Source organism: Manis pentadactyla, chromosome 12, assembly GCF_030020395.1.
Source record: "Manis pentadactyla isolate mManPen7 chromosome 12, mManPen7.hap1, whole genome shotgun sequence".
Lineage (NCBI taxonomy): Eukaryota > Metazoa > Chordata > Mammalia > Pholidota > Manidae > Manis > Manis pentadactyla.
In genome coordinates, this window is record NC_080030.1 from 59,082,980 (window position 1) to 59,108,129 (window position 25,150).

Below are 25,150 nucleotides of genomic sequence, written 5' to 3' on the forward strand. Positions count from 1 at the left end.
TGAGATCAATCCAAAAGGAACAATATCTGCATTATACGGGTACCAGAAGAAGAAGAGAGAGAAAAAGGGATAGAAAGTGTCTTTGAAGAAATAATTGCTGAGAACTTCCCCAAACTGGGGGAGAAAATACTTGCTCAGACTACAGAAGCACACAGAACTCCCAACAGAAGGGACCCAACAAGAACAACACTAAGACACATAATAATTAAAATGGCAAAGATCAAGGACAAGGACAGAGTATTAAAGGCAGCCAGAGAGAGAAAAAAGGTCACCTACAAAGGAAAACCCATCAGGCTATCATCAGACTTCTCAACAGAAACCTTACAGGCCAGAAGAGAATGGCATGATATACTTAATGCAATGAAACAGAAGGGCCTTGAACCGAGGATACTGTATCCAGCACAATTATCATTTAAATATGAGGAGGGATTAAACAATTCCCAGACAAGCAAAATTTGAGGGAATTTGCCTCCCACAAACCACCTCTACAGGGTATTTTAGAGGGACTGCTCTAGATGGGAGCACTCCTAAAAAGAGCACAGAACAAAACAACCAACATATGAAGAAAGGAGGAGGAGGAATAAGAAGGGAGAGAAATAATCATCAGACTGTGTTTATAATAGCTCAATAAGCGAGTTAAGTTAGACAGTAAGGTAGTAAAGAAGCTAATCTTGAACCTTTGGTAACCACAAATCTAAAGCCTGCAATGGCAATAAGTACATATCTTTCAATAATTACCCTAAATGTAAATGGACTGAATGCACCTATCAAAAGACACAGAGTAATAGAATGGATAAAAAAGCAAGACCCATCTATATGCTGCTTACAAGAGACTCACCTCAAACCCAAAGACATGCAAAGATTAAAAGTCAAGGGATGGAAAAAGATATTTCAAGCAAAGAACAGGGAGAAAAAAGCAGGTGTTGCAATACTGGTATCAGACAAAATAGACTTCAAAACAAAGAAAGTCACAAGAGATAAAGAAGGACACTACATAATGATAAAGGACTTAGTCCAAGAAGAGGATATAACCATTATAAACATATATGCACCCAATACAGGAGCACCAGCATATGGGAAACAAATACTAACAGAATTAAAGGAGGAAACAGAATGCAATGCATTCATTTTGGGAGACTTCAACACACCACTCACTCCAAAGGACAGATCCACCAGACAGAAAATAAGTAAGGATACAGAAGCACTGAACAACACAATAGAACAGATGGACCTAGTAGACATCTATAGAACTCTACATCCAAAAGCAACAAGGTACACATTCTTCTCAAGTGCACATAGAACATTCTCCAGAATAGACCATATACTAGGCCACAAAAAGAGCCTCAGTAAATTCCAAAAGATTGAAATCCTACCAACCAACTTTTCAGACCACAAAGGCATAAAACTAGAAATAAACTGTACAAAGAAAGCAAAGAGGCTCACAAACACATGGAGGCTTAACAACACGCTCCTAAATAATCAAAGGATCAATGACCAAATCAAAATGGAGATCCAGCAATATATGGAAACAAATGACAACAACAACACTAAGCCCCAACTTCTGTGGGACCCAGCAAAAGCAGTCTTAAGAGGAAAGTATATAGCAATCCAGGCATATTTAAAGAAGGAACAACAATCCCAAATGAATAGTCTAATGTCACAATTGTCGAAATTGGAAAAGAAGAACAAATGAGGCCTAAGGTCAGCAGACGGAGGGACATAATAAAGATCAGAGAAGAAATAAATAAAATTGAGAAGAATAAAACAATTGAAAAAATCAATGAAACCAAGAGCTGGTTCTTCGAGAAAAAAAACAAAATAGATAAGCCTCTAGCCAGACTTATTAAGAGAAAAAGAGAGTCAACACACATCAACAGAATCAGAAACGAGAAAGGAAAAATCACGACGGACCCCACAGAAATACAAAGAATTATTAGAGAGTACTATGAAAACCTATATGCTAACAAGCTGGAAAACCTAGGAGAAATGGACAACTTCCTAGAAAAATACAACCTTCCAAGACTGACCCAGAAAGAAATAGAAAATCTAAACAGACCAATTACCAGCAACGAAATTGAAGCAGTAATCAAAAAACTACCCAAGAACAAAACTCCCGGGCCAGATGGATTTACTTCAGAATTTTATCAGACATACAGAGATGACATAAAACCCATTCTCCTTAAAGTTTTCCAAAAAATAGAAGAGGAGGGAATACTCCCAAACTCATTCTATGAAGCCAACATCACCCTAATACCAAAACCAGGCAAAGACCCCACCAAAAAAGAAAACTACAGACCAATATCCCTGATGAACGTAGATGCAAAAATACTCAACAAAATTAGCAAACCGAATTCAAAAATACATCAAAAGGATCATACACCATGACCAAGTGGGATTCATCCCAGGGATGCAAGGATGGTACAACATTCGAAAATCCATCAACATCATCCACCACATCAACAAAAAGAAGGACAAAAACCACATGATCATCTCCATAGATGCTGAAAAAACATTCGACAAAATTCAACATCCATTCATAATAAAAACTCTCAACAAAATGGGCATAGAGGGCAAGTACCTCAATATAATAAAGGTCGTATATGATAAACCCACAGCTAACATCATACTGAACAGCGAGAGGCTGAAAGCTTTTCCTCTGAGATCGGGAACAAGACAGGGATGCCCACTCCCCCAACTGTTATTTAACATAGTACTGGAGGTCCTAGCCACGGCAATTAGACAAAACAAAGAAATACAAGGAATCCAGATTGGTAAAGAAGTCAAACTGTCACTATTTGCAGATGACATGATATTGTACATAAAAAACCCTAAAGACTCCACTCCAAAACTACTAGAACTAATATCGGAATTCAGCAAAGTTGCAGGATACAAAATTAACACACAGAAATCTGTGGCTTTCCTATACACCAACAATGAACTAATAGAAAGAGAAATCAGGAAAACAATTCCATTCACAATAGCATCAATAAGAATGAAATACCTAGGAATAAACCTAACCAAGGAAGTGAAAGACCTATACCCTGAAAACTATAAGACACTCTTAAGAGAAATTAAAGAGGACACTAACAAATGGAAACTCATCCCATGCTCCTGGTTAGGAAGAATTAATATCGTCAAAATGGCCATCCTGCCCAAAGCAATATACAGATTCGATGCAAACCCTATCAAATTACCAATAGCATTCTTCAATGAACTGGAACTAATAGTTCAAAAATTTATATGGAAACACCAAAGACCCTGAATAACCAAAGCAATCCTGAGAAGGAAGAATAAAGTGGGGGTGATCTCACTCCCCAACTTCAAGCTCTACTACAAAGCCACAGTAATCAAGACAATTTGGTACTGGCACAAGAACAGAGCCATAGACCAGTGGAACAGAATAGAGACTCCAAACATTAACCCAAACATATATGGCCAATAAATATACAATAAAGGAGCCATGGACATACAACGGGGAAATGACAGTCTCTTCAACAGATGGTGCTGGCAAAACTGGACAGCTACATGTAAGAGAATGAAACTGGATCACTGTCTAACCCCATATACAAAAGTAAATTCAAAATGGATCAAAGACCTGAATGTAAGTCATGAAACCATAAAACTCTTAGAAAAAAACATAGGCAAAAATCTCATCGACATAAACATGAGTGACTTCTTCATGAACATATCTCCCTGGGCAAGGGAAACAAAAGCAAAAATGAATAAATGGGACTATATCAAGCTGAAAAGCTTCTGTACAGCAAAGGACACCATCAGTAGAACAAAAAGGCATCCTACAGTATGGGAGAATGTATTCATAAATGACAGATCCAATAAAGGATTGACATCCAAAATATATAAAAAGCTCACACACCTCAACAAACAAAAAGCAAATAATCCAATTAAAAAATGGGCAGAGGACCTGAATAGACAGTTCTCTAAAGAAGAAATTCAGATGGCCAACAGACACATGAAAAGATGCTCCACATCGCTAGTCATCAGAGAAATGCAAATTAAAACCACAATGAGATATCACCTCACACCAGTAAGGATCGCCATCATCGAAAAGACAAACAACAACAAATGTTGGTGAGGTTGTGGAGAAAGGGGAACCCTCCTACACTGCTGGTGGGAATGTAAATTAGTTCAACCTTTGTGGAAAGCAGTATGGAGGTTCCTCAGAATGCTCAAAATAGAAGTACCATTTGACCCAGGAATTCCACTTCTACGAATTTACCCTAAGAATGCAGCACTCCAGTTTGAAAAAGGCAGATGCACCCCTATGTTTATCACTGCACTATTTACAATAGCCAAGATATGGAAGCAACCTAAGCGTCCATCAGTAGATGAATGGATAAAGACGATGTGGTACATATACACAATGGAATATTACTCAGCCATAAGAAAAAAACAGATCCTACCATTTGCAACAACATGGATGGAGCTAGAGGGTATTATGCTCAGTGAAATAAGCCAGGCGGAGAAAGACAAGTACCAAATGATTTCACTCATATGTGGAGTATAAGAACAAAGGAAAATTGAAGGAACAAAGCAGCAGCAGAATCACAGAACCCAAGAATGGACTAATAGTTACCAAAGGGAAAGGGACTGGGGAGTATGGGTGGGAAGGGAGGGACAAGGGCAGGGAAAAAGAAAGGGGGCATTACGATTAGCATGTATAGTGTCGGGGGGGCACAGGGAGGGCTGTGCAACACAGAGAAGACAAGTAGTGATTTTATAGCGTCTTACTATGCTGATGGACAGTGACTGTGAAGGGGTATATGGGGGGGACTTGGTGAAGGGGAGAGCCTAGTAAACATAATGTTCTTCATGTAATTGTAGATTAATGATACCAAAATAATAAATAAATAAATAAATAAATAAATAAATAAATAAATAAATAAAAGGCTGTTGATGGCATCATTTTCAGGTTTTAGACCCTAAATTATTCTCCACTTCCCTTCTTCAGAGGTCAGGCCCTTTCTAAGGTACCCTGTCATTTAAAGTTCAGTAGAGATAGAACATGTTAGGAGAGCTCAAAGAAAATCATGAAAATGGTTAAAGCCTGGGAAATCTGACCTATAAAGTCTAAGAAAGTTGGCATCATTTCCAATGTGGAGAAACAATATGTGGGGTATCTTTGACAAAACCATACTAAGGAGGGGTGTTGTAACCCTGGAATCCTGAATATGCTTGGTGGCTGTCTAGTACTATTTTTGAAAGTCATTTTTGCCTTGAACCTAACAGAGACAAGGCATATTTTTAAGGACCTCACATTTGTAACTCAATATAGCTGACATGTCAATTATGCAATATAACATTGAAAGAGAAAATAGGAAGTTAAACACAGCATATTAGATATTGAAATAATAAAGTAGTGGCAAGATACATCAAACAGGAAAACTTTTCAACAGTGTGTTAATCATTAGAAATGAAGTCTTTCCTTTAGCCCATTTTCAGTCATAGTTTATGGAGAATCATAAGTGATATTCAAAGCCACTGGATAACCTTTGATATGATGTACCATGCTACCCTGAGAATTTCATTCTTGATTGTAACTTGGCACCCCAACAGCCAATACAGGAAAAATGCCACTGAGAGTATGAGTATTTTTAGAATCATCTGATGGCTGCATCTGAGGAGTTCGTGGAAATTATTTCCTCAGGAAGCACTCACCAGATCATTTACATTTAGCTAAATGATATGTATAATTTAATATGTACCAAAGAGGGCTCAGGCTTGTATTATCATCATCCAACTCTATTTTCAATTTAGGAAGTGAAGAGAGCCAAGCAATATGAAATTCACATTAGTTAACAATCTGAATGTGGAAATCATTCATTTAAGGTTCTGAAGGGTAAAGAACTTACTATTCATCTTTAATGTCTATGACAAAGTTATTGTGATCCAAAGGAACAATGAAATGTCAGTTTTATTAAGAAGGGTTGGCTTTTTTTACAATATAAGTTAATTTTTTATTGACTTATCTTTTTATCATAATCACAATTTCCATGATGAAAATATAAACAGGCTGCATATCAGACAAAGAAATTACATGTCCTCCTGATGGTAAGCTTGGCATTCCCAGACTCTGCTGTGTGTTCCAATAGTTTACTCCTGTCATGCAGCTATAAAAGAAACGTGCATTTCCTATGATAATGACTAGAAACTAAAGTCAGAATGTACATTAAGAGTCAAACCAAACATTGGGGACCAGCTGGTTAAAGATGAATGGTAATCTTTTACACTTATTTTCATAAGTGGGAAAAGGTTATATATCTTTCTTTAGTGGTATGATACTGGTTGAAAAACTAAAATCATTTCTATGATTTCATGATCACTGCCTCTAATGAAAAGTTACATATTGGCAATTCAAAGTTATACAAAGAGTATATATTGACATGGGACTTCTCTGAGGCAAAACTTAACTACATTTCTTAATGACCCCTTCCTTATCTCTTGGCATAACTACATTTTCTGTGCTTTGCACTGTTTCATTTCCACCCTCCTCCTGATACAGACTCCACGACACCCTCTGTGTCAGCTGCAGCCATCCCTCAGCCCTGCTTAGTCAGGGTAACAGAGGCCCTTCCCTTCAGGCTCCATTCTGCCCAGGGATGGAAAGCTACAAGCAATGTCACCGCAATAGCTGACAGGCTCTAGGATAGCATGGTGACTTCGGATCCCGTGTCTAGCACCCCTGGGTCACAACTGCCTGGCAGCCTTCCCATCTCTTCTTCCCACCGCTCTGGGGCAGCCCATGGGGCTGGGCTCTGCCTTGGTCCCCCAGTCCACCATGCCTGCTTCCTGCCTGAGACCCTGAAACTCTTCCCCGTGCCTGTTACTAAGCTTAGAGATGAAAAGTAAGGAGTTATAGAGACTAGAAAAGACATGGTGCTTTGCTTACTGCATTGGACCAATCTGAAAAGAAATGGTGCTCTTTCATGTGTATAACAGAAGTTTCAAAAAAAAAACCCATAGCATTTACTAAGTACAGGCACTGCTGTAAGAACTTTTATTAACTCAATAATCACAATAACCCTGTGAGATTGGTAATGTCATAATTCCTAGGTAAGAAAACTGAATCACAGCGAATTAGGTCACTTACTGAAACAAACACAGTAGTAAAAGGTACAGCTTGGATTTGGATTCAGGACAAGTAGAAAACACAGATAAACTGAAAAGAATAGAATCATAATATATAAGCTCTTCACCGTTCACTCTAAAATATTAAAATTCTAAGGACATTAATTTTTCATGTAATCATAAATACTACCATATTTCTAAAGCAAGTGTGAAAATCACTTTGGGAATCTCGACTATTCTAAAATACTTGCCTTCAACATTATGCATTAATATTAATAAATCAAGTCATAATTGTATGTTCATAGTAACTGAACTTCATAGAGGAAAATGAGAAAGAATTCATAGATGTTACTTATACATAGAAAAAACTATCCAAATAATCAGCCTGTACAAAGGACTCTTCTTGTACTGTTAATATGCAAATAATCAAGTAAAATACTGGCAGAGATTGTCTAGGTTTTCTAAATGAGCTGTTTATTTGAGTACACAGTAGTTCTCAATTCTTCAGTTGACTTGATGCTGAAGCATCTACACAGCTCACCATGGGGCTTCTTTAGGTAGGTCATCTTAATCCCTCTATAAACTTGTTCTTAGCACCACCACCTCATTTAAGCTTGAAGCTTCAGGGAAAGAAAAAGTAAAAAATTCTTTACCCTAGCATTGTATCTAACCATTCACAGTATTTCACCTTTCAGCAAGTAATAAACAGAAACATAGCTGCTAGAGCTCTCTTTTGAATCTACTGTTGACACTTCGTTCTACCTAGACTAACACTTAGAGAAGAGCTAGCTGCTCCTTGGTGGCATCAAGGGGCAAGGAAAGCAGTCACAAAGTAAAGGTGATATGCAGCTTCTAATAGGACAAGCCGCTTAACACAAGTCACCGAAAGCTTTCTGTATTGCTTCCTGGGCCTGGAGTTTCTTTCCATGAGGTGCTGACATCAAACAGAACAGAAGAAACATGGCTTCAGCCTACAAAGATCTCACTTACACTGACTCATGACATGTTGTTCAGAGAGACAACAGTTTGATGGTACCCAAGACATTCTCAAGGCTATGAGCTCACTGGACACACCTAATTCACGAAAGAGTCTGTTCCATGTAAGCTAGTTCTTTGTCTGCTTAGCAAACCTCTTCTCAATTCCTCCTCACATCTTCTCAGGTATTGCATGAGAGATCACACAATACCTGAGATGTTTGTAACTGTGTATTTGCACGTGGTTCTTCTCATTATAATGAAACAAAGAAAGAATCTCATAACTGAGGCACCCAAGATGATTCCTCCAGCTCAATCTCAGCTGGACTCTCAGCTTCCCCTGCTCAAACTCCAGCTGTATTCTTGGCTCACCACAGTCTTGTGGTCACACAAATATAAACAAGCCACAGCCTACTCCTCCCTATCACATCTGTTTTCCTAATATTTCGCTGTTTGGAGCAAATAACAACATGTTGTCCTGAATTCACCAACTTAACCACCAAGTTCTATAAACTAAAGATAAAATATAAAATATCTTCCACCTCAAAATTTCTCACCATATATGGTCTATACACTTACAACTTAACCTAAGATGTTTTCCTCCTTCAATGCAATAGCTTTCCCTTCTAGTAAATTCTTGCCAACATTAAGTAAGTGATGTCGGCAAGCCACTGGTGTAAAAAATTCTCAGGATCTCAACAGTGAAACACGACTAAAGCTGTTCTGCAGAAGATCATTCAGAAATAAGTTCATAGACAAATCCTAACAAACAATTTTAACTTGCCTTGTAATACTGGGCTATACACTGCAACACACTTACATTGTGGTTGAATGTGTTCTGCTTTGATAGCCAAGAGGTCAAAATTCACCTATATTGATTAGATTATCTATAAACAGAACTTCAGACCTAACTACAGCCAAAGATACGATTTAAATGAGAGTTAAATACCTAGACAGTGTAGAAGGGACTGTACTTTGGCAAAATATTTTAAATATATCCACAGACATCACTAATTGTAGCCTTGTAATGTTAAGCAGAAAGACCTAGAGTGTTTTTGTAGCCCATCCTGCTCCTATGCATCTAGTACTTGTTTCTTTCCCACTTTCTTATAAATCAATCAATTTCCTTTACTCCCCTCCCATTAACCTTCTTCCTTCCTCCCCCTCACCCATTTATCTCAATAAAATGCTTTATCTTACCTAACCATCCTCTTTCAACTGCCCAGGCATACTCCCTGTACACCACTTAGGACAGAAGCCCCTACCTACCAGAGGAAGGTGCCCCAACAAAGGAAGGTTGCAAGAGCTGAGTGAGGAAGTGGGTAAGAAATAACATCACTAGATTTACACCAAGTGTGCTCTTGGTCAGGAAATGGAACAAGGAAGAAAGGTGCTCAATGATACAAGCCTTTCCACTTTATCTGGTTGGAAACGTTCCCTGGATATCCTACTAGATAAAAAAGGTTTTGATAGAAAAAAAATATGATAGTTGGATATGGAACAGTCCTTAAATACATGACCCAAGAATCATGTAGCTCTTAAACCAATTTCAAAATGAATGCTTCTCTCCAAGTAGAGCAAGAAATGTACCCAAAATCACTGACAAGATCTCCAAGTTCTGTGAAGCATATCGGACTCAAAGAGAAAACAGGGACTTGAAGATTGTGCTGAGGCAATCTGCTACCCAGAAGCACCCCCTGTTGAATTGACAACATTCCCAAAGGGCTCTGCCCCTGCACCTTGCATCATACACTGGAAACAATTCCTAAAAGGAAGAACTACCACACTGGCAAAGACTGCCTGACAGCAAGCTCCATGAGGCATTTAAGAAAAAGCTCCTCAACGTCCAGAGAAACACTCTTCACTCCAGAACGGCACTATATCTTTGAATTGTTTAGACCTACAGGGGAGATACTGGAACAGGAGACTGGTGAGTCAAGGAAAAGGAGAAGAGCTGAGCCTAACTAGTCTGCGGAAGACAATCATTAGGAAAAAAAAACAAAAGGATAAATATGTGTATTTCATTTTCTGTTTTCTGCATAAAATGTAAACTGAAAAAAAGTTTATCCAAAGATTTAATATGACACACATTGCTATGCCAAATAATTTTATGTATGACATGTAATTGGAATCTTTTGTCCATACTTCAAATTTAATCAAACATTTAATTATGAAGTCTCCCCTTGGTGTACACTTGAAATACAGTTTGATATCAAGATGTTATGTAAGAGATTATGTTCTATACATTATCAAATATAAAAAGCTCTCTATATTGAATGTAAATTATATAGATCATTCATATACATACATAAAAATTTAAAATTAATTGCTTTGCTACGAAAAAAAAACATAAGTTACATGGTTTTCCTAATGAACTCAGAGTTAGTACATATCTATAAATATTAGGTTAAAGATTGCTTCAAGTAGAGTACAGTAAAAAAAGGGTATCAGACAAGCCAATAATTTTCACACAATATTTTCATTTAGAGATTTTTAAAATTCAGTATCTTTAAAATTTCAAGAAGTACTCCTAGACTAATTAAATGGACTTCGGATTTGGTAGGCAAAAAATAAATTAAAACAAAATGGCGATCCTGCCTAAAGCAATCTACAGATTCAATGCAATCCCTATCAAAATACCAACAGCATTCTTCAACGAACTGGAACAAAGTTCAAAAATTCATATGGAACCACAAAAGACCCCAAATAGCCTAAGCAATCCTGAGAAGGAAGAATAAAGCAGGGGGGATCTCGCTTCCCAACTTCAAGCTCTACTACAAAGCCACAGTAATCAAGACAATTTGGTACTGGCACAAGAACAGACCCACAGACCAGTGGAACAGAACAGAGAATCCAAATATTAACCCAAACATATATGGTCAATTAATATACGATAAAGGAGCCATGGACATACAATGGGGAAATGACAGCCTCTTCAACAGCTGTGTTGGCAAAACTGGACAGCTACATGGAAGAGAATGAAACTGGATCATTGTCTAACCCCATACACAAAAGTAAATTCAAATGGATCAAAGACCTGAATGTAAGTCATGAAACCATAAAACTCTTAGAAAAAAACATAGGCAAAAATCTCTTGGACATAAACATGAGCCACTTCTTCATGAACATATCTCCCCGGGCAAGGGAAACAAAAGCAAAAATGAACAAGTGGGACTATATTAAGCTGAAAAGTTTCTGTACAGAAAAGGACACCATCAGCAGAAAAAGGCATCCTACAGTATGGGAGAATATATTCATAAATGACAGTCCAATAAAGGATTGACATCCAAAATATATAAAGACCTCATGCACCTCAACAACCAAAAAGCAAACAATCCAATTAAAAAATGGGCACAGGATCTGAACAGACACTTCTCAAAAGAAGAAATTCAGATGGCCAACAGACACATGAAAAGATGCTCCACAGCACTAATCATCAGGGAAATGCAAATTAAAATCACAATGAGATATCACCTCATACCTGTAAGGATGGCCACCATCTGAAAGACAAACAACAACAAATGTTGTGAGGTTGTGGAGAAAGGGGAACCCTCCTACACTGTTGGTGGGAATGTAAATTAGTTCAACCATTGTGGAAAGCAGTATGGAGGTTCCTCAAAAAACTCAAAATAGAAATACCATTTGACCCAGGAATTCCACTTCTAGGAATTCACCCTAAGAATGCAGCAGCCCAGTTTGAAAAAGATATATGCACCCCTGTGTTTATCACAGCACTATTTACAATAGCCAAGAAATGGAAGCAACCTAAGTGTCCATCAATAGATGAATGGATAAAGAAGATGTGGTACATATACACAATGGAATATTATTCAGCCATAAGAAGAAAACATCCTACCATTGCAACAACATGGATGGAGCTAGAGGGTATTATGCTCAGTGAAATAAGCCAGGCGGAAAAAGACAAGTACCAAATGATCTCACTCATCTGTGGAGTATAAGAACAAAGAAATAAACTGAAGGAACAAAACAGCAGCAGACTCACAGAACCCAAGAATGGACTAACAGTTACCAAAGGGAAAGGGACTGGGGAGGATGGGTGGGAAGGGAGGGATAAGGGGAAAAAAAAGGGGCATTACTATTAGCAGACATAATGTAGGGCGGGGGCATGGGGAGGGCTGTACAACACAGAGAAGACAAGTAGTGATTCTATAGCATCTTACTACGCAGATGGACAGTGACTGTAATGGGGTATGTGGTGTGGACTTGGTGATGGGGGGAGTCTAGTAAATACAATGTTCCTCATGTAATTGTAGATTAATGATACTAAAATAGAAAAAAAGGAAAAAAGGAAAGAAAAATTAATTAAAATCAAAAGTTAACAAGAAGCAAGGAATCGGTATCTTAGGATGACAGTGTACACAAATTACATGCACAGGCATATTCCTGTTTGGCTACACCCAGTCTGTGCTGTCATAGTGGGCAAGGCCTCAGGAAAGCTAAACCAGTCAAACTTGACAGTATTTCCTCCATGTCCACCCCATCCTCACTTTGTACAATTTTGGCATTTGCCAGTAGGGACAAGTATGATAGGAAGTTACAACCTGTTTAGAAGTATGTTTGACATGATTTCCCTAGCCATTCAGCTTATTCGCAGGTGACTACTCCCCCCACTTAGTTCCACTGAATTAAGGCCTACAGATATTTTCACTGGAAGTCTAAGAATACAACGTACTCTGTCTACCTTTCTCTGATTATCAGGGTAGGTCAGGGATGGTGAGGAGCAAGACAGAATACAAAAGGGACCAAGTCTGAAAAATGGAATGGGTATGAATAGGTTCACAACCACTAGAGGGAGGCACAAAGAACAGTCTCCCACGTAATGGCTGATTAAGATCCACAGTGGTGCTGGGAAATGTGAAATTACTATGACAGAAATGGTCTGGTCCAAATAAAGTTGAGTAACAAATTATTAATCAAATTCAGCTGTGGGAGAGGCAGAGTCAATGAAGAAGCGAAATGTGAAATTACTATGACAGAAATGCTCTGGTCCAAATAGAGTTGAGTAACAAATTATTAATCAAATTCAGCTGTGGGGGAGGCAGGAGGCATCCATGAAAAAGAGGATGACTTTCATACGTGGGCCATCAGCTTGAAGATAAAGATACAGTTGTACTTAGAAGGCCTAAAAGATGGGTCTCCAAAATGGTGTCACACTTTGGCAACAAATAAAAATGTTACCATTTTTTCAGAGAAAGAACACGTACTGCAGGAACCAAGCTGGAGTTCCTGTAGTCAAGGGTGGCTAGTCATTTATGTAAGATGAGTAAGTTTTGTTATGCCTTCAACTACAGATAATGTGAAATTTCAACCTGCCAAAGAAGCCAATAATTTTTTTAAATTGAGGTACATACAATAAAATGCACAAATCTTAACATAGAGCTTGATGAACTGTGACATATATACATTGATCACCTTAAGCAAGATAAAAATTTCTTTAATTTACTAGAGTAACCCAAAGAAAAGGAACTGACAAACTTAGTAATCCAAAGAATTAGTAATACTCTGTTTTTAAGGTACATCTTCTTGAGAGGCTAAGAGTGGCCAAAATTAGTCAGCTCATATTTAGGAATGGAAATATAATTCCGATGTAAACTAATTACAGTTTTTGATTGCAACTTAGTTTTCCCTCAAATCTAAGTGGGGCTCTCAAGAAAAATACAGCTTTACCTTCCTTTATTACAATTATAATTTAAAAGGTTGGCTGTTGAACTTGGCCACTCTTTCCTGTAGTAGAGAAAATCTTATTACCATCCAAATAATTTTTGCTGGTTTCCTTTTATGTGACCATTCAGGCGGTAGGAAATTAGCTACTGCAACTTACTAAACAAGCTAAATAATTCTGTATCAACACTACTTTGGAATAAAGCTTAAGTTTTCTGAATCATATGCTCTGTTTGCCTTTAACCATAATCAAAGCCACTGGGGACTTACCAGTTTGATGCAGTATCAGTATGCACCATTCTGTCAACTAGGAAAATGAAATTAATAGCAGTTTCAAAAATTTCTAAAAATGACTTTGTGAGAAAAAAAATTTTCCCATTACTAATGACAATAATTGAGATAAACAGAACATTCACATTTTTTAATATATTTAAGGCAAATGCACGCAATTCTCTAATCACCTTGAATACTTTGTTACTGCATCTTTCAATACCAATTCTAAAACTTTGTTTCTTAAATTACACTTAAGTAAGAATTTTGTCTGTGGATACAAATGCTAGAAAATAAATGAAAATGTCCACTGAATCTGGATTTTTAAGGCAAAAATATTTGAACTATCAAGCCTGAATTATCAAGATCAGCATTTGCTATTCCATGCTCTGCCAAAAACTAGCTTTATAGGGTGGTAGTTGAAAAGAAGGACTTGCTGGTCAAATACATTTAGGAAAGAATTCTGAGGTAGATTACATAAGGGTTCAGCATATTCACCGTCCCCCTGCCTTGTGGTATCCCTTTTTGCAGGTATATTGTATATCCTGCACTATTGAATTTAGAGGGACCACATGATTTGCTTCGGCCAATAAGATGTGAGCAGGACTGATGTGTGTCACTTCTCTGCTTTAAGAATTAGTTTGTGATTTCCCACGTCCCTTCTTCTGCCCAAAGACCAAAAAGGTCTTGGATGGAGGCTGATCAGCCAAGGTCCTAGGTAAAGACAGTGAGGAGCAGAGCCACACATGTCCATAAGCAAAAAAATAAACCTTTGTTGCTGTAATGTCTTGAGATTCACAACAAACATAGCATTTCAGACATCCTAAGAAGTCCTGAAATAAAGAATCAGATTAACTTTATTTAACCCATCACTGCTAACATTCATTTGATCACAGAATCTTTGCCTCACATAAAACCCTGAGAGACATTCTGGGAAAAAGATTTCAGTAAATGCCAATGAAAATACCTGCTTTAAATCTACATTCCGCCTTGCACACATTTACAATTAGATTGACTATGTCATTTCCTCTAGAGTACTCAAAGTTTTCAAAATCTCTAAAAGAAATCAGGACCAACCAGGAGTCAGAGTCATTTGTTATTCTGACATTAGTCAATTCCTAGAAACCCCCCTTAAAATTATTCAACCTTCTGTTTATTTCCCTTATGTTTCAATTGTTAAATAGTAAAATACTAAAAGGTTTCAAATAAACATTCAGTCAATTTACATTTGCAGGTATCTTTTCCAATTGTTAAACAACAGTAAACTTTTTTAGTTTTTTTCAATATATGGAAATAGACCACACAACAGCATGAAATAGAAAAGTACATTAGAAACATAAGTGAAGTCACTTGCTATAAATAGTGCTCTTCGGTACACAATAAATGAAATTATAATTCTATTTCACCACAGATCTCACTGAATTTCTAGTTCAAAAAAAAAGTAAAAACCAATAAAACAAAAAGATGTGTTGTTGTGTTTTGTTTACTTACTGATCTTTAAGAAAAATCCAAGGAGAATTCCATACTCTCCATGAGATCTAAGTGTGTGAGGTTATGTGAAAATAGACTTGAAAACAACTACAAACTGTGAGTAATTAACTCATTTGGCATTGGGAGATTCAGGAATAAGTTACTGAAAAAAGCTGCTTTACCTTATACCAAAGATACTTTGAAGTTAAGTGCTTGTCTGGAATAATAAAGGCTTGCTGACACTGTAGGCAACCTCCCCTTTCAGGGAGCAGGTGAAGGCAGTGGCAGAGTAGTCCTGCAGGCTTCTGTACTCCAGGCTTCTCCCTCTTCTGCTCTGGTGGTGGGCTGTTCTTTGCCATAGGGGTCTCTGTGGAAGCCTGCCTGTCCTGCCTTTCTGTCGCCAGCCCTGAGCTCCTTCACTGAGCCACTGAAGGTGCTCCTTCCCCTCTGAAGTGCTCCCGAGATTCCGCTCTTATAGGGCCCTTTTCACACCTTCTGTGCCTTCCTACAGCGGAGCCCTCACTCTCTGGGAGTGAACACTTGCTGATGATTTTGGAGATGTGTCACCAACATACCTGCTCCTCACTCTACAGTCTTCCCCATCCTGAAGTAGCTTCTCAGACAAGTCCTGCTGGTCTCAGTTGTTTCTGGCCACATTTGCACAGAATTTAGTGTTTAAAGATTTCTCTGCCTCCTAGTTTCACTAAAGATGCAGTTTGTGATGTTTTCCCCATTGTCTTTATTGTTCTATAGGGTTTCCAGGAAAAGCAATGGAAAGATTCATATCTAAGTTACCACTGTTAGGTAGAAAGAGAGACATGAGCAGCTGGGGAAGGGAAAGATAAGGTTCAAGGAACAAAACCTGCCCAAACTCTGCCCAGGTAGGGGGTCCCACATGAACACAGCAAAGGCTTTGCAGGGAGATGACTTCCTTGCCTATTGCCACCAGACCAGTCCCCACCAGGTCCCAACACAGGGGCAACCAAAAAAACTAAGAACCACCCAAACCACACCTCATCATAATCTCGTTAAAATAAAGTTGTACTTTTGCTTCCCCCCACCCTCATGGGCTTTTCTGTGTACATTCTGGGAAAAGACATGCCACCAAGAGGAATGGGTGTATAACTAGAACTGTTAAACAAATGACCTCACCCAGTGAATCAAAGAAGTACTTCCAGGCTAGGTCAGGATAAATAGACCCTTCCCTAAAAGTTCAGGGCCTTTGCCTACCTTGACTCTGGCCCACTCCTCCCTTGCAGCATATTCAAATAAAACTTCCACTCTGCTTCGCTACTTTGTCTCTGCCATTCAATTCTTTGTAGCATAGACAAAAAGCAGAGACAAGTACCCAGGAGAACAAACTTAACCCGCACCACCACCATCCTCCTATCAGCACTCAAAGACTCTTCTCCTTCCCATCATTCTCCCTCCATGCATATAAGAAAGCCTATCTGAGGTTTTTTTTTTTTCAATGCTCTATGTGACGCCAATTAGCCTATTTGGTCAAATGCTCATCTCACAGACATTTCAGAAGAACACAGGAGTCAAGAGTGATTAAGCCAAGCTTCTCCTTTCACTATGTGTAAGCAAAGGTCAAGAGAAGTATAAGATTTGTCCAGGCCAAACAACAGAGCCAAACAAGAGAACTCTGCTCCTTCAAGTTTATTACAGACTCCTTTAAGAAGGAACAGGCTAGTAGCCCTGAGCTTTGAAATGGTTTCTAAAGGCACATTATCATGCAGAACGAGGAAAGCAAGTAGCAGCCTAATTATACCAGCCAGTTGAGAGAGAGTCCTGAGAAATGTGCTAACTAATAAGGCACAGAGGAGTAAATAATGGTAGTAGGTGAGGAAAGACAAACAGCAAGGGGTCCCAGCTAGGGAAGGATGTAGAGAAGGGTGGGATTTGGCCAACCTAGTGCAGAAATTTTTAATTACAATCTTGGTCCTGTATATTTAGTCACAAAACAATTCAGGGACTGGGTTTTCCCCTTAACTGTACCATCAGAACAGAATTTTCACCCACACGTTTTCCTTTTTCACTACCAATTGCCACTCCTACTGATAACTGCCTCATATCTTCTTCGCCACTTCCCCTCTGCTTCATTATCACATGGTCAGATAACCACCCCTCTGCCCTTGCTCTATGCATGTCAAATTCTGCACTCTAAACAGTCTAAATGGCAGTTGTAGCTAATAATTTCAAAAATAATTTCTTACACTCTGAAGTTCTCTCATTGCCTGACTCTGCAAAGCTGCTAAAAGGCAGTGCCAATTAATAAACTGTAGCTTTGAGAGTTGAAGTGCTACGTTAGTAATTTGAAAGAGTCATAAATCAGGAAAGCTATCTAAAAAACCTAGAAAATTATTTACGTTTCAAAACAACTGATCTATTCATGAAAAAAATCACATTTATTTTTGAGGAATCTAGATCTGCATTAAGATGCTTGTTTGATTTGAAACTGGTCTTCTTCTGCCACCAAGTGTTAGCACACACTCCTAACCAACCAGTCTCTGCAATGTTAAGTTACAGAAGCACAAGGTCACTCAATGAGAAAAATATAAATCCAAAAGAACGCATTATAAAAAGCAGAGAGCTAAACAAGTAGCAGACTAACCATGTGAAACAAATATATTCTAGGGAAACTATATATGTAAGCTGAATATTAGTTACTATTTCAGAGACATAGCAATTTAATAAGATTTTCTGAAGTTCGATTAGATGAAAAAAATCTACTACTTCAAGAACACAGTGATAAGCCAAATAGCTGTAAAATATACAATAACTACTTTCAATATTCTCTAATGAAATATAACCCTCTATAATTTCAAACTAAGAATATGCAAAACTAACACATTGAATAAATGCCTCCTGGTGTTAGAAAAATATGTAATTGCCAAGAAAGTCTTGTTTCTCAGAATCTGAATTAGAGAACTCAGTTCTCTAGCTTGGGAACCAAAATACCACACTGTAGCAGAGGGAGTTCCATATCAGGAAATTTGAAAGAAAGTTTCTATATTTTCAAAAATCTGAACACAATCTATAGAACTTTTGGTAGTGCCACTGGGCTTTTGGTTACCCCACCTGGCTTTGGGTTACTTCTACTGAATGGTGTTACCTGCAAACAGTGCCTATCAGAGGACGGCACCCCATAAGAGTAGGGACTTCTGCAGCCAACACTGAACACCACTGGGAAATCCTCACACTAGATCTTCACAACCATCCCAGTGGTGATGAAAATCATCCCCTGAACCAGACATCTGTCTGCATCGTTAATGTCAATGAGATATTTTACCATAAACAGACCAATCACAACGCCAACTTTGAATCTTTTTATGTTGGCATGGATAACAGCTTTTTAGGTTGGAAGAAAATGCCACAGTATATGGTGAAAAAAAAAATCAATTGAGGTACTGCTACAGAAGAACTGGTTACACCTCCTGTAGATAATAATGAGTAGATCATCTATCCTATCTCAGAATTTGCTTATAAATGATCCAGAGCATTTCTCTACCTTTTTACCAATAATTACTATGTCTACCCTGACAACAGTACCCCCAGTATCTTAGGCATGCACCAGTATATACTTGCTACATTTTCAGATGACTTTCTAGCAGGTCAAATTGAAATTTAGAGAAAACAACTGTCAACAATCTTCAAAACAGAGCATCTTAGTGGAAGATATCATTGGTTCTTTTCAAGACACTCTTACTATGCACCACCTATTACTATGCACCACCTATCCATACCAGAAACTCAAAGAACACTCTTCAGGATATGGAAAACCTTCAGGCTTTCTGCGTCCAGTGGCTTCCCATCACCCCTGATTTGTCATGGGACATCTGACTTGTCCATCACTACTGTCACCTGTGCTCAGCCCTCCAAGGTCCCACACTTCCTCTGAATTCCAGCAAACCTCCAACCAACCGAGATGGGAATCCTGAATATGTCAAGGGGGATTTGCTATAGTCCAGGGGACATTAAGTTCAGCTGTATTCACTGATCTACCAGAAAAATCATGGACTTAAACAATTGTGGGAACCTACTTTTTACCTCTAAAATCCACTGAAGCAAATAAGGTGTATTCAAAGCAAACCCAAGGAAACTTTTTAATCAACTTTAATTATAGTATACATTGTATGTTTTACCTTTTTATGCTATTATAGAATCCTTATCAGTATCTATTTTAGTAGTTCTTAAATTATCGATATGATTTACCATAATTGAGTTAAACATTCCTTCATTGCTATGGAAGCTATTTCTAATTTTTCCCTATTATAAATTATGCTTCAGTAGACATCTTTACTGAACACATTAAAAATTTCTTCTTTCAAATTATTTCTTAGTTATAAAATAATTAAGTCCTGGGGATATAACGTACAGCATGGTGACTATAGTTAATAATACAGTATTACATATTTGAAAGTTGCTCAGAGAGTAGATCTTAAAAGTTCTCACCACAAAAGAAAAAAAAAAGGTAATTGTGTGAGGTGATGGATGTGTAACTAACCCTACTGTGGAAATCATTCTGCAATATATATATTAAATCATTATGTTCACATCTTAAATTTATATAATGCTGTACATTAATTATATCTCAATAAAAAGCTATTTCTTTAGGATAATTTCAGTAGCACAGACTTCTTAAAGAATACGAGCATTTCAATTTTTTTATGGGAATTGCTTAATTCATAACTCTAAGGGCCACAGCAATTTGTGAGCCTCCATTCATAATTCTTGATGGTCAAATTTACACTAATAAATAAATGTTCCTCTTCATACAATGTGATTGGAAGTATAAATTGGCACCATTGTTCTTTTATTAATTGAAGTATAGTTGATACACAATCTAGATTGATTTCAAGTATATAATACAGTGGTTCCACAGTTACACACATTATTAAATCCTCACCCCCAACAAGTGTGGTTATTATCTGTCAACACAGGAAGATGTTACAGAATCATTAGCTATGATCTCCATGCTATACTACCATCCCCATGAGGAACTTACATTATGATTGAGAGTTTTTGTGCCCCTTTATCCCCCTAACTCTCCCCACCCACCAACCTAACCCCTCCCTCATGGTAACCACTTCTCAGTGTCTGCGTCTACTACTATTTTGGCACCATTGTTTTAAAAGGCAATTTGTGGTGTTTTTGAAAAGTTAAAATGTACAATACTTTTGACCTTAGAATTACACTATAACGAACTAGTTTTTTGAAAAAGTGATGTAACTACCCAAAGAAAAATGAACAAGGATGTTCACTATAGCATTGTTTGTGGTAGCAAAGAAACAGGAAACAACCTAATTATATATCAAGGGGAGAAAAAATTATAACAAATCAAAATACATATTATTTCTGTTTTAAAGCAACTATATGCATGTATATTCACCTTTATATATTTGCAGTGTATAGAAGGTCAAAAGGATATATTAACAGTGATAATCTACAGAAAGACAAATTATATTGAGAGGAAGCAGATGGCAGGATGGTAATGAGGGAAAAATTGTATATTTGTATATTTCCCTCTAAGGTTTGTATGTATTTGGACTGTTTATAATGAACAGATATTTGCCTAATACTCTTATAATTAAAGTAAGTTTTAAAATAAAAGAATGCATTTCAAATGAGACAAACTTTGTAATATTTGAGTAGTAAAAAACCTATTATTTTACACTCCTCTCTCTCTCTCCTATTATTTCATTGTCAATCAAAATAACACTGAACATTAGCAATACATTCCATGACTGGCTTTATCTGGTCACTCCTGTGTAAATTAGTGGACCAGAACAAAAACTCAGAAGAGAATTGAGAGAGGAGTGCTGAAACAGAATAGATAGTTGGAAATGTAAAAAAGCTAAGAAAGAGATTGAAGAGCCACACATTTTCAAGTAATCTGCATTCCAAACCACAATGTATAATAAAAATCCACTTTCATGTATGTCACCTTTTCATTTTAGCTTTAATTTTTTACAGTGGAACCAATGATTTGCTGAATAAAAAAACAATGCTGAGTATTTATTTAAGTCTGCAGGTTTCAGAGTATACTATTCTGCAGACCAGTTGGATCAGGATTACCTGTGGCATTTATTGACCATCAAAAGTCAGGTCTTTAGGTGCAACTCCAGATTTGAAGTTAGAGGGTAGAAATCAGCTTCAACAAGTACCCCAGGTGACTCATGAATCCCAAAGTGTAAGATATACTTACTAAGCATTCAGAAACACTATAGTAGTAACAGGAACAGTCATTCCATAAATTAATAGTTCTTATTTGGTTTCCTGAAAGGCAGTAAGGTCATAATTCACATTCTAATCTAAACAAAATACAACCTGAATTAGGCTTTATACTCCATTTAAGCAGTGACTGTTTCTATTTTGATCATAACCCTAGGCCCAGCATCCTGTGTCTGGCACAGAGAAGGCACTCAGTAAATTTTTGTGGGAGTAACGTGATTTGGATCAGGGAGCTCCTCACAAATAGAAATTAATTTGGATGAACTGGATGTGGCGAGTGGGAGGGAAGATTATGAGCCTAAGAAGGAGATAAGATGGGTTCCACACAGGGCTCTGCAGCTGAAGAGAATGTAATCTCATGTCAGTCACTTAACATTTTCCAAGTCTCATATCCTTTTGCACAAAGGAAGAGAGCAGATTCTGTGAAATTAACTGCCAAAAAATTATTTAAATTCAGTCTGAAATGTCGAAATTGAGATTCTAAAGCAGTTTACACATTCCTTTGGTAAATGTCCTTGGGAGCTCTCATTTCTAGGTTAATATTGTAAAGACAAAGAAACATTGTGAAATGTGGATGTTACCTTCACCACTGATTTGTCATTCTGTGATTTAAGTTTGGAACCACTGGGAAGAGGACAGTCCGTTTGAAAGCAAAACAAGAAAGATAACGAGTAAAGAAGTAAACTGTCAGTCTACAAGTTTTGTCAGTTGTTATTCCAAATTTCAAAATCTATTATTTACACAAATTATTTTTACCTAAATACTCCAGAATGGCATCTACTATAGTTATTATTGAATTGGGGAACAGTTATCAAGAAAAAACATGCAAGGTATCTCTTAGAGATGTTTGTGGTAGCTTGTAGAAAACTCATAACCACGGGATGGTCAATAACCCAAACACATTTTAAGGGACCAAAAAGACTTTCTGAGCAGAGACATTAAACACAAAATGGAGAAATTACAATTAAGAGTTTAGCAAAACTTTAGAAAAAAGATCTACTTACTAATAAACATGACCTTCATTTATAGAGCTGCAAATCAGTCTTAACTGCAGCAAAGGGTCATGGAGAGCAGGAGTGAATATTAATCTGCATGCCCATCTCCAAAGCTCTGATATATCAGAGCAGGTTAGCAGATGTCTTAATTTGCCTGAGAAACTCCCTAGGCTGAAATGGGAAAAACAATAAAGGGTGCCTTTAGGATTCCAGGAGAAATGCTCATTAATCCAGAAGAAGTCGATAATAATTCCAACATTAGAGGGAGAAGGGGGTAGCCTGGCAAAGCAGAAAGTCACCCTGGCATAGGGGAAGTCAACAGACATGTCCCTTGGCTTATGACACTGTTGAACATCTTCAGGGAGAAGTACTTTTAAGTACCAGGGAGGAGGGAGTCCCTCTGTTACCCTCTTTCCCAGTCCCTGGAACACTTGCTCCAAGCTCTCAATGGAGACAACTGCCGAAAGAGCAAGGTGGTCTTTTGGGAACCTTGAAGAGCTGTGGAAAGGGAATAAAAAAGCTGGTCCCATCTTAAAGAACCATTTGCAGTGAGCAGCACCAGGACATGCAGGCCAGTGGAGGAAGCTCTGAGGGCAGCAGGCTGCAAACAATCATAAGCAAAGAAACGGGGCCCTGGCACTGCCTTGATGCTCTTCAAGGGAGGAAGCAGACGCAGCAACAGACAAAGCAGCAGTGAATGTTGGTCCAGGTATGCAGCTAACAGCCACGGAGCCAAAGGAGGGCACGGCTGTGAGTGCCTGTGTGGGGGCTCATGAGCCAACTCAGCATCCTTGGGAGTTAGAACCAGGCTCACTTGGAGTCCCAGGAACAACAGTGGTAGGATATCAGAAAGCACTAGAAATGCTACTCATGCTCCCAACCATGCTTAAGGTTGGTGTAGCCAGTAAAACAAGGCTTTTACAATAAAAATGTCTGCTCACCTTCTTCCGGAGCCATGGTACTTTGGACAACTTCATGAAGGTCAAATGAGGCTTAAAATGTCTGCTTTCTCCTGCCATGATACCTTTTCCCTGAAATGTCCTTTTTGCAGCCTCTGAAGAAAATTAAACACAAAAATATTACTGTTCTTGGCTCATAATTTTCATAACATACATCTGTCTTTAATAATAAAAATGGCAATTGAAAAAAATAACAAATTATTGTATAATGAAGATTAAATATCTGTTTGAGGTTATAAAAAAGAAAGATAAAACACAATGTGTAGAACAGCAAATATATTATGACAGAAAAATTTGCAGTGATTTCAAGCTTTGGGTAAAGCACACAGAAGCAGCTATTTGAAAAGGAAACATTTAATAAATAAAATTAGTGTTTGGCTGATACAATACTGATTTTCACTAACTATCCCAGTGGTGTCCACATGCATAAAAACAGACTAGCTTATCTGTACCCTTCATATCTAAAACTTCTGCTTCTGGATGGAAGCACAAGATGGAAGATGGAACAACAAGAATTGGATTTACCCTCCCATCTGGGACATCAATAATGGGACAAAGATTATGAAATGATGGTTTTGAAGACACTTACACATGAAGCAATGAAGGTCAATGAGAAATGGGAAACAAACAAGATGAGCCCTTCTGGTCACCCAGCTGGCATCTTTGAGTGTCTAGGCCCCTGTGCAAGGAGGAGAAACCCAGATGGTGCCCAGTTTTCTCACTGAGTTGAGGAAAAGAGCTGAGAGTATGAGAGGCCAAGGAATCTAGAGCCCACACAGCAAAGTGATAAAAAAGTGAGGCCTTGCACAGAAAGAACACCCCACAGACTTACAAAGGGTCCCTCAGTGCATGTATGTGAGCAAACAACCTGAGGATGGGAAATGCATGTTCGAAAGGATTAGAGGAAATAGTGCCCAGCACTCACACAGGGGCAGGAATATTGTTTGTTCTCATGAGTCAGACTGGAAAAACCTCAAGACTCAGGGGACAATAAGTAGGATAAAGAGAAGGACCGTGCCTCAGTGGTAGGGAAAAATTACCTCTGGACTGGTATTGCTGTAATCCCACCAACAAAACTTAGGAGCAAGACCCAAAAGGAAAACACTGTTCCCAAGTAATCTAATTGTGTCCCAGAACAAAACCCAAGAACACTTAAAGGAATATAAAACTATCCAGACAAACAAGGTAAATATCACAATGCCTGACATCTAATCAAAAATAACCAGGTAAGCAAACAAGTAGAAAAATATGACCATAATGAGATTAGAAGTGACCCAGAACTGACACAAACATTAGAATTAGCAGTTAAGGCCATCAAAAAAATTGTTATAACTGCACATTTTTATGTTCAAAAAGTAGAGACACGCAAACTATAAAAAAGGGCCCAAATCAAACTTATAAAGATGAAAATTGCAATATTTGAGAGAAACAACTGGATAGAGTTAACAGACTGGGCACTGCAGAACAAAAAAAATT

The 25,150-nt window shown here is 37.9% G+C and overlaps 1 protein-coding gene across 3 annotated transcripts in view; it reads right to left on the minus strand.

Moving 5' to 3' along the window:
- Positions 1-25,150, minus strand: part of AKAP7 (A-kinase anchoring protein 7) — a 150,564-nt gene that overhangs the window by 73,293 nt on the left and 52,121 nt on the right. For all 3 annotated transcript variants that reach the window (XM_036903787.2, XM_036903788.2, XM_036903789.2), the window contains exon 6: positions 23,657-23,769. In XM_036903787.2, the coding sequence (XP_036759682.2) occupies positions 23,657-23,769 (113 nt within the window). The remainder of the gene's footprint in view (positions 1-23,656; positions 23,770-25,150) is intronic.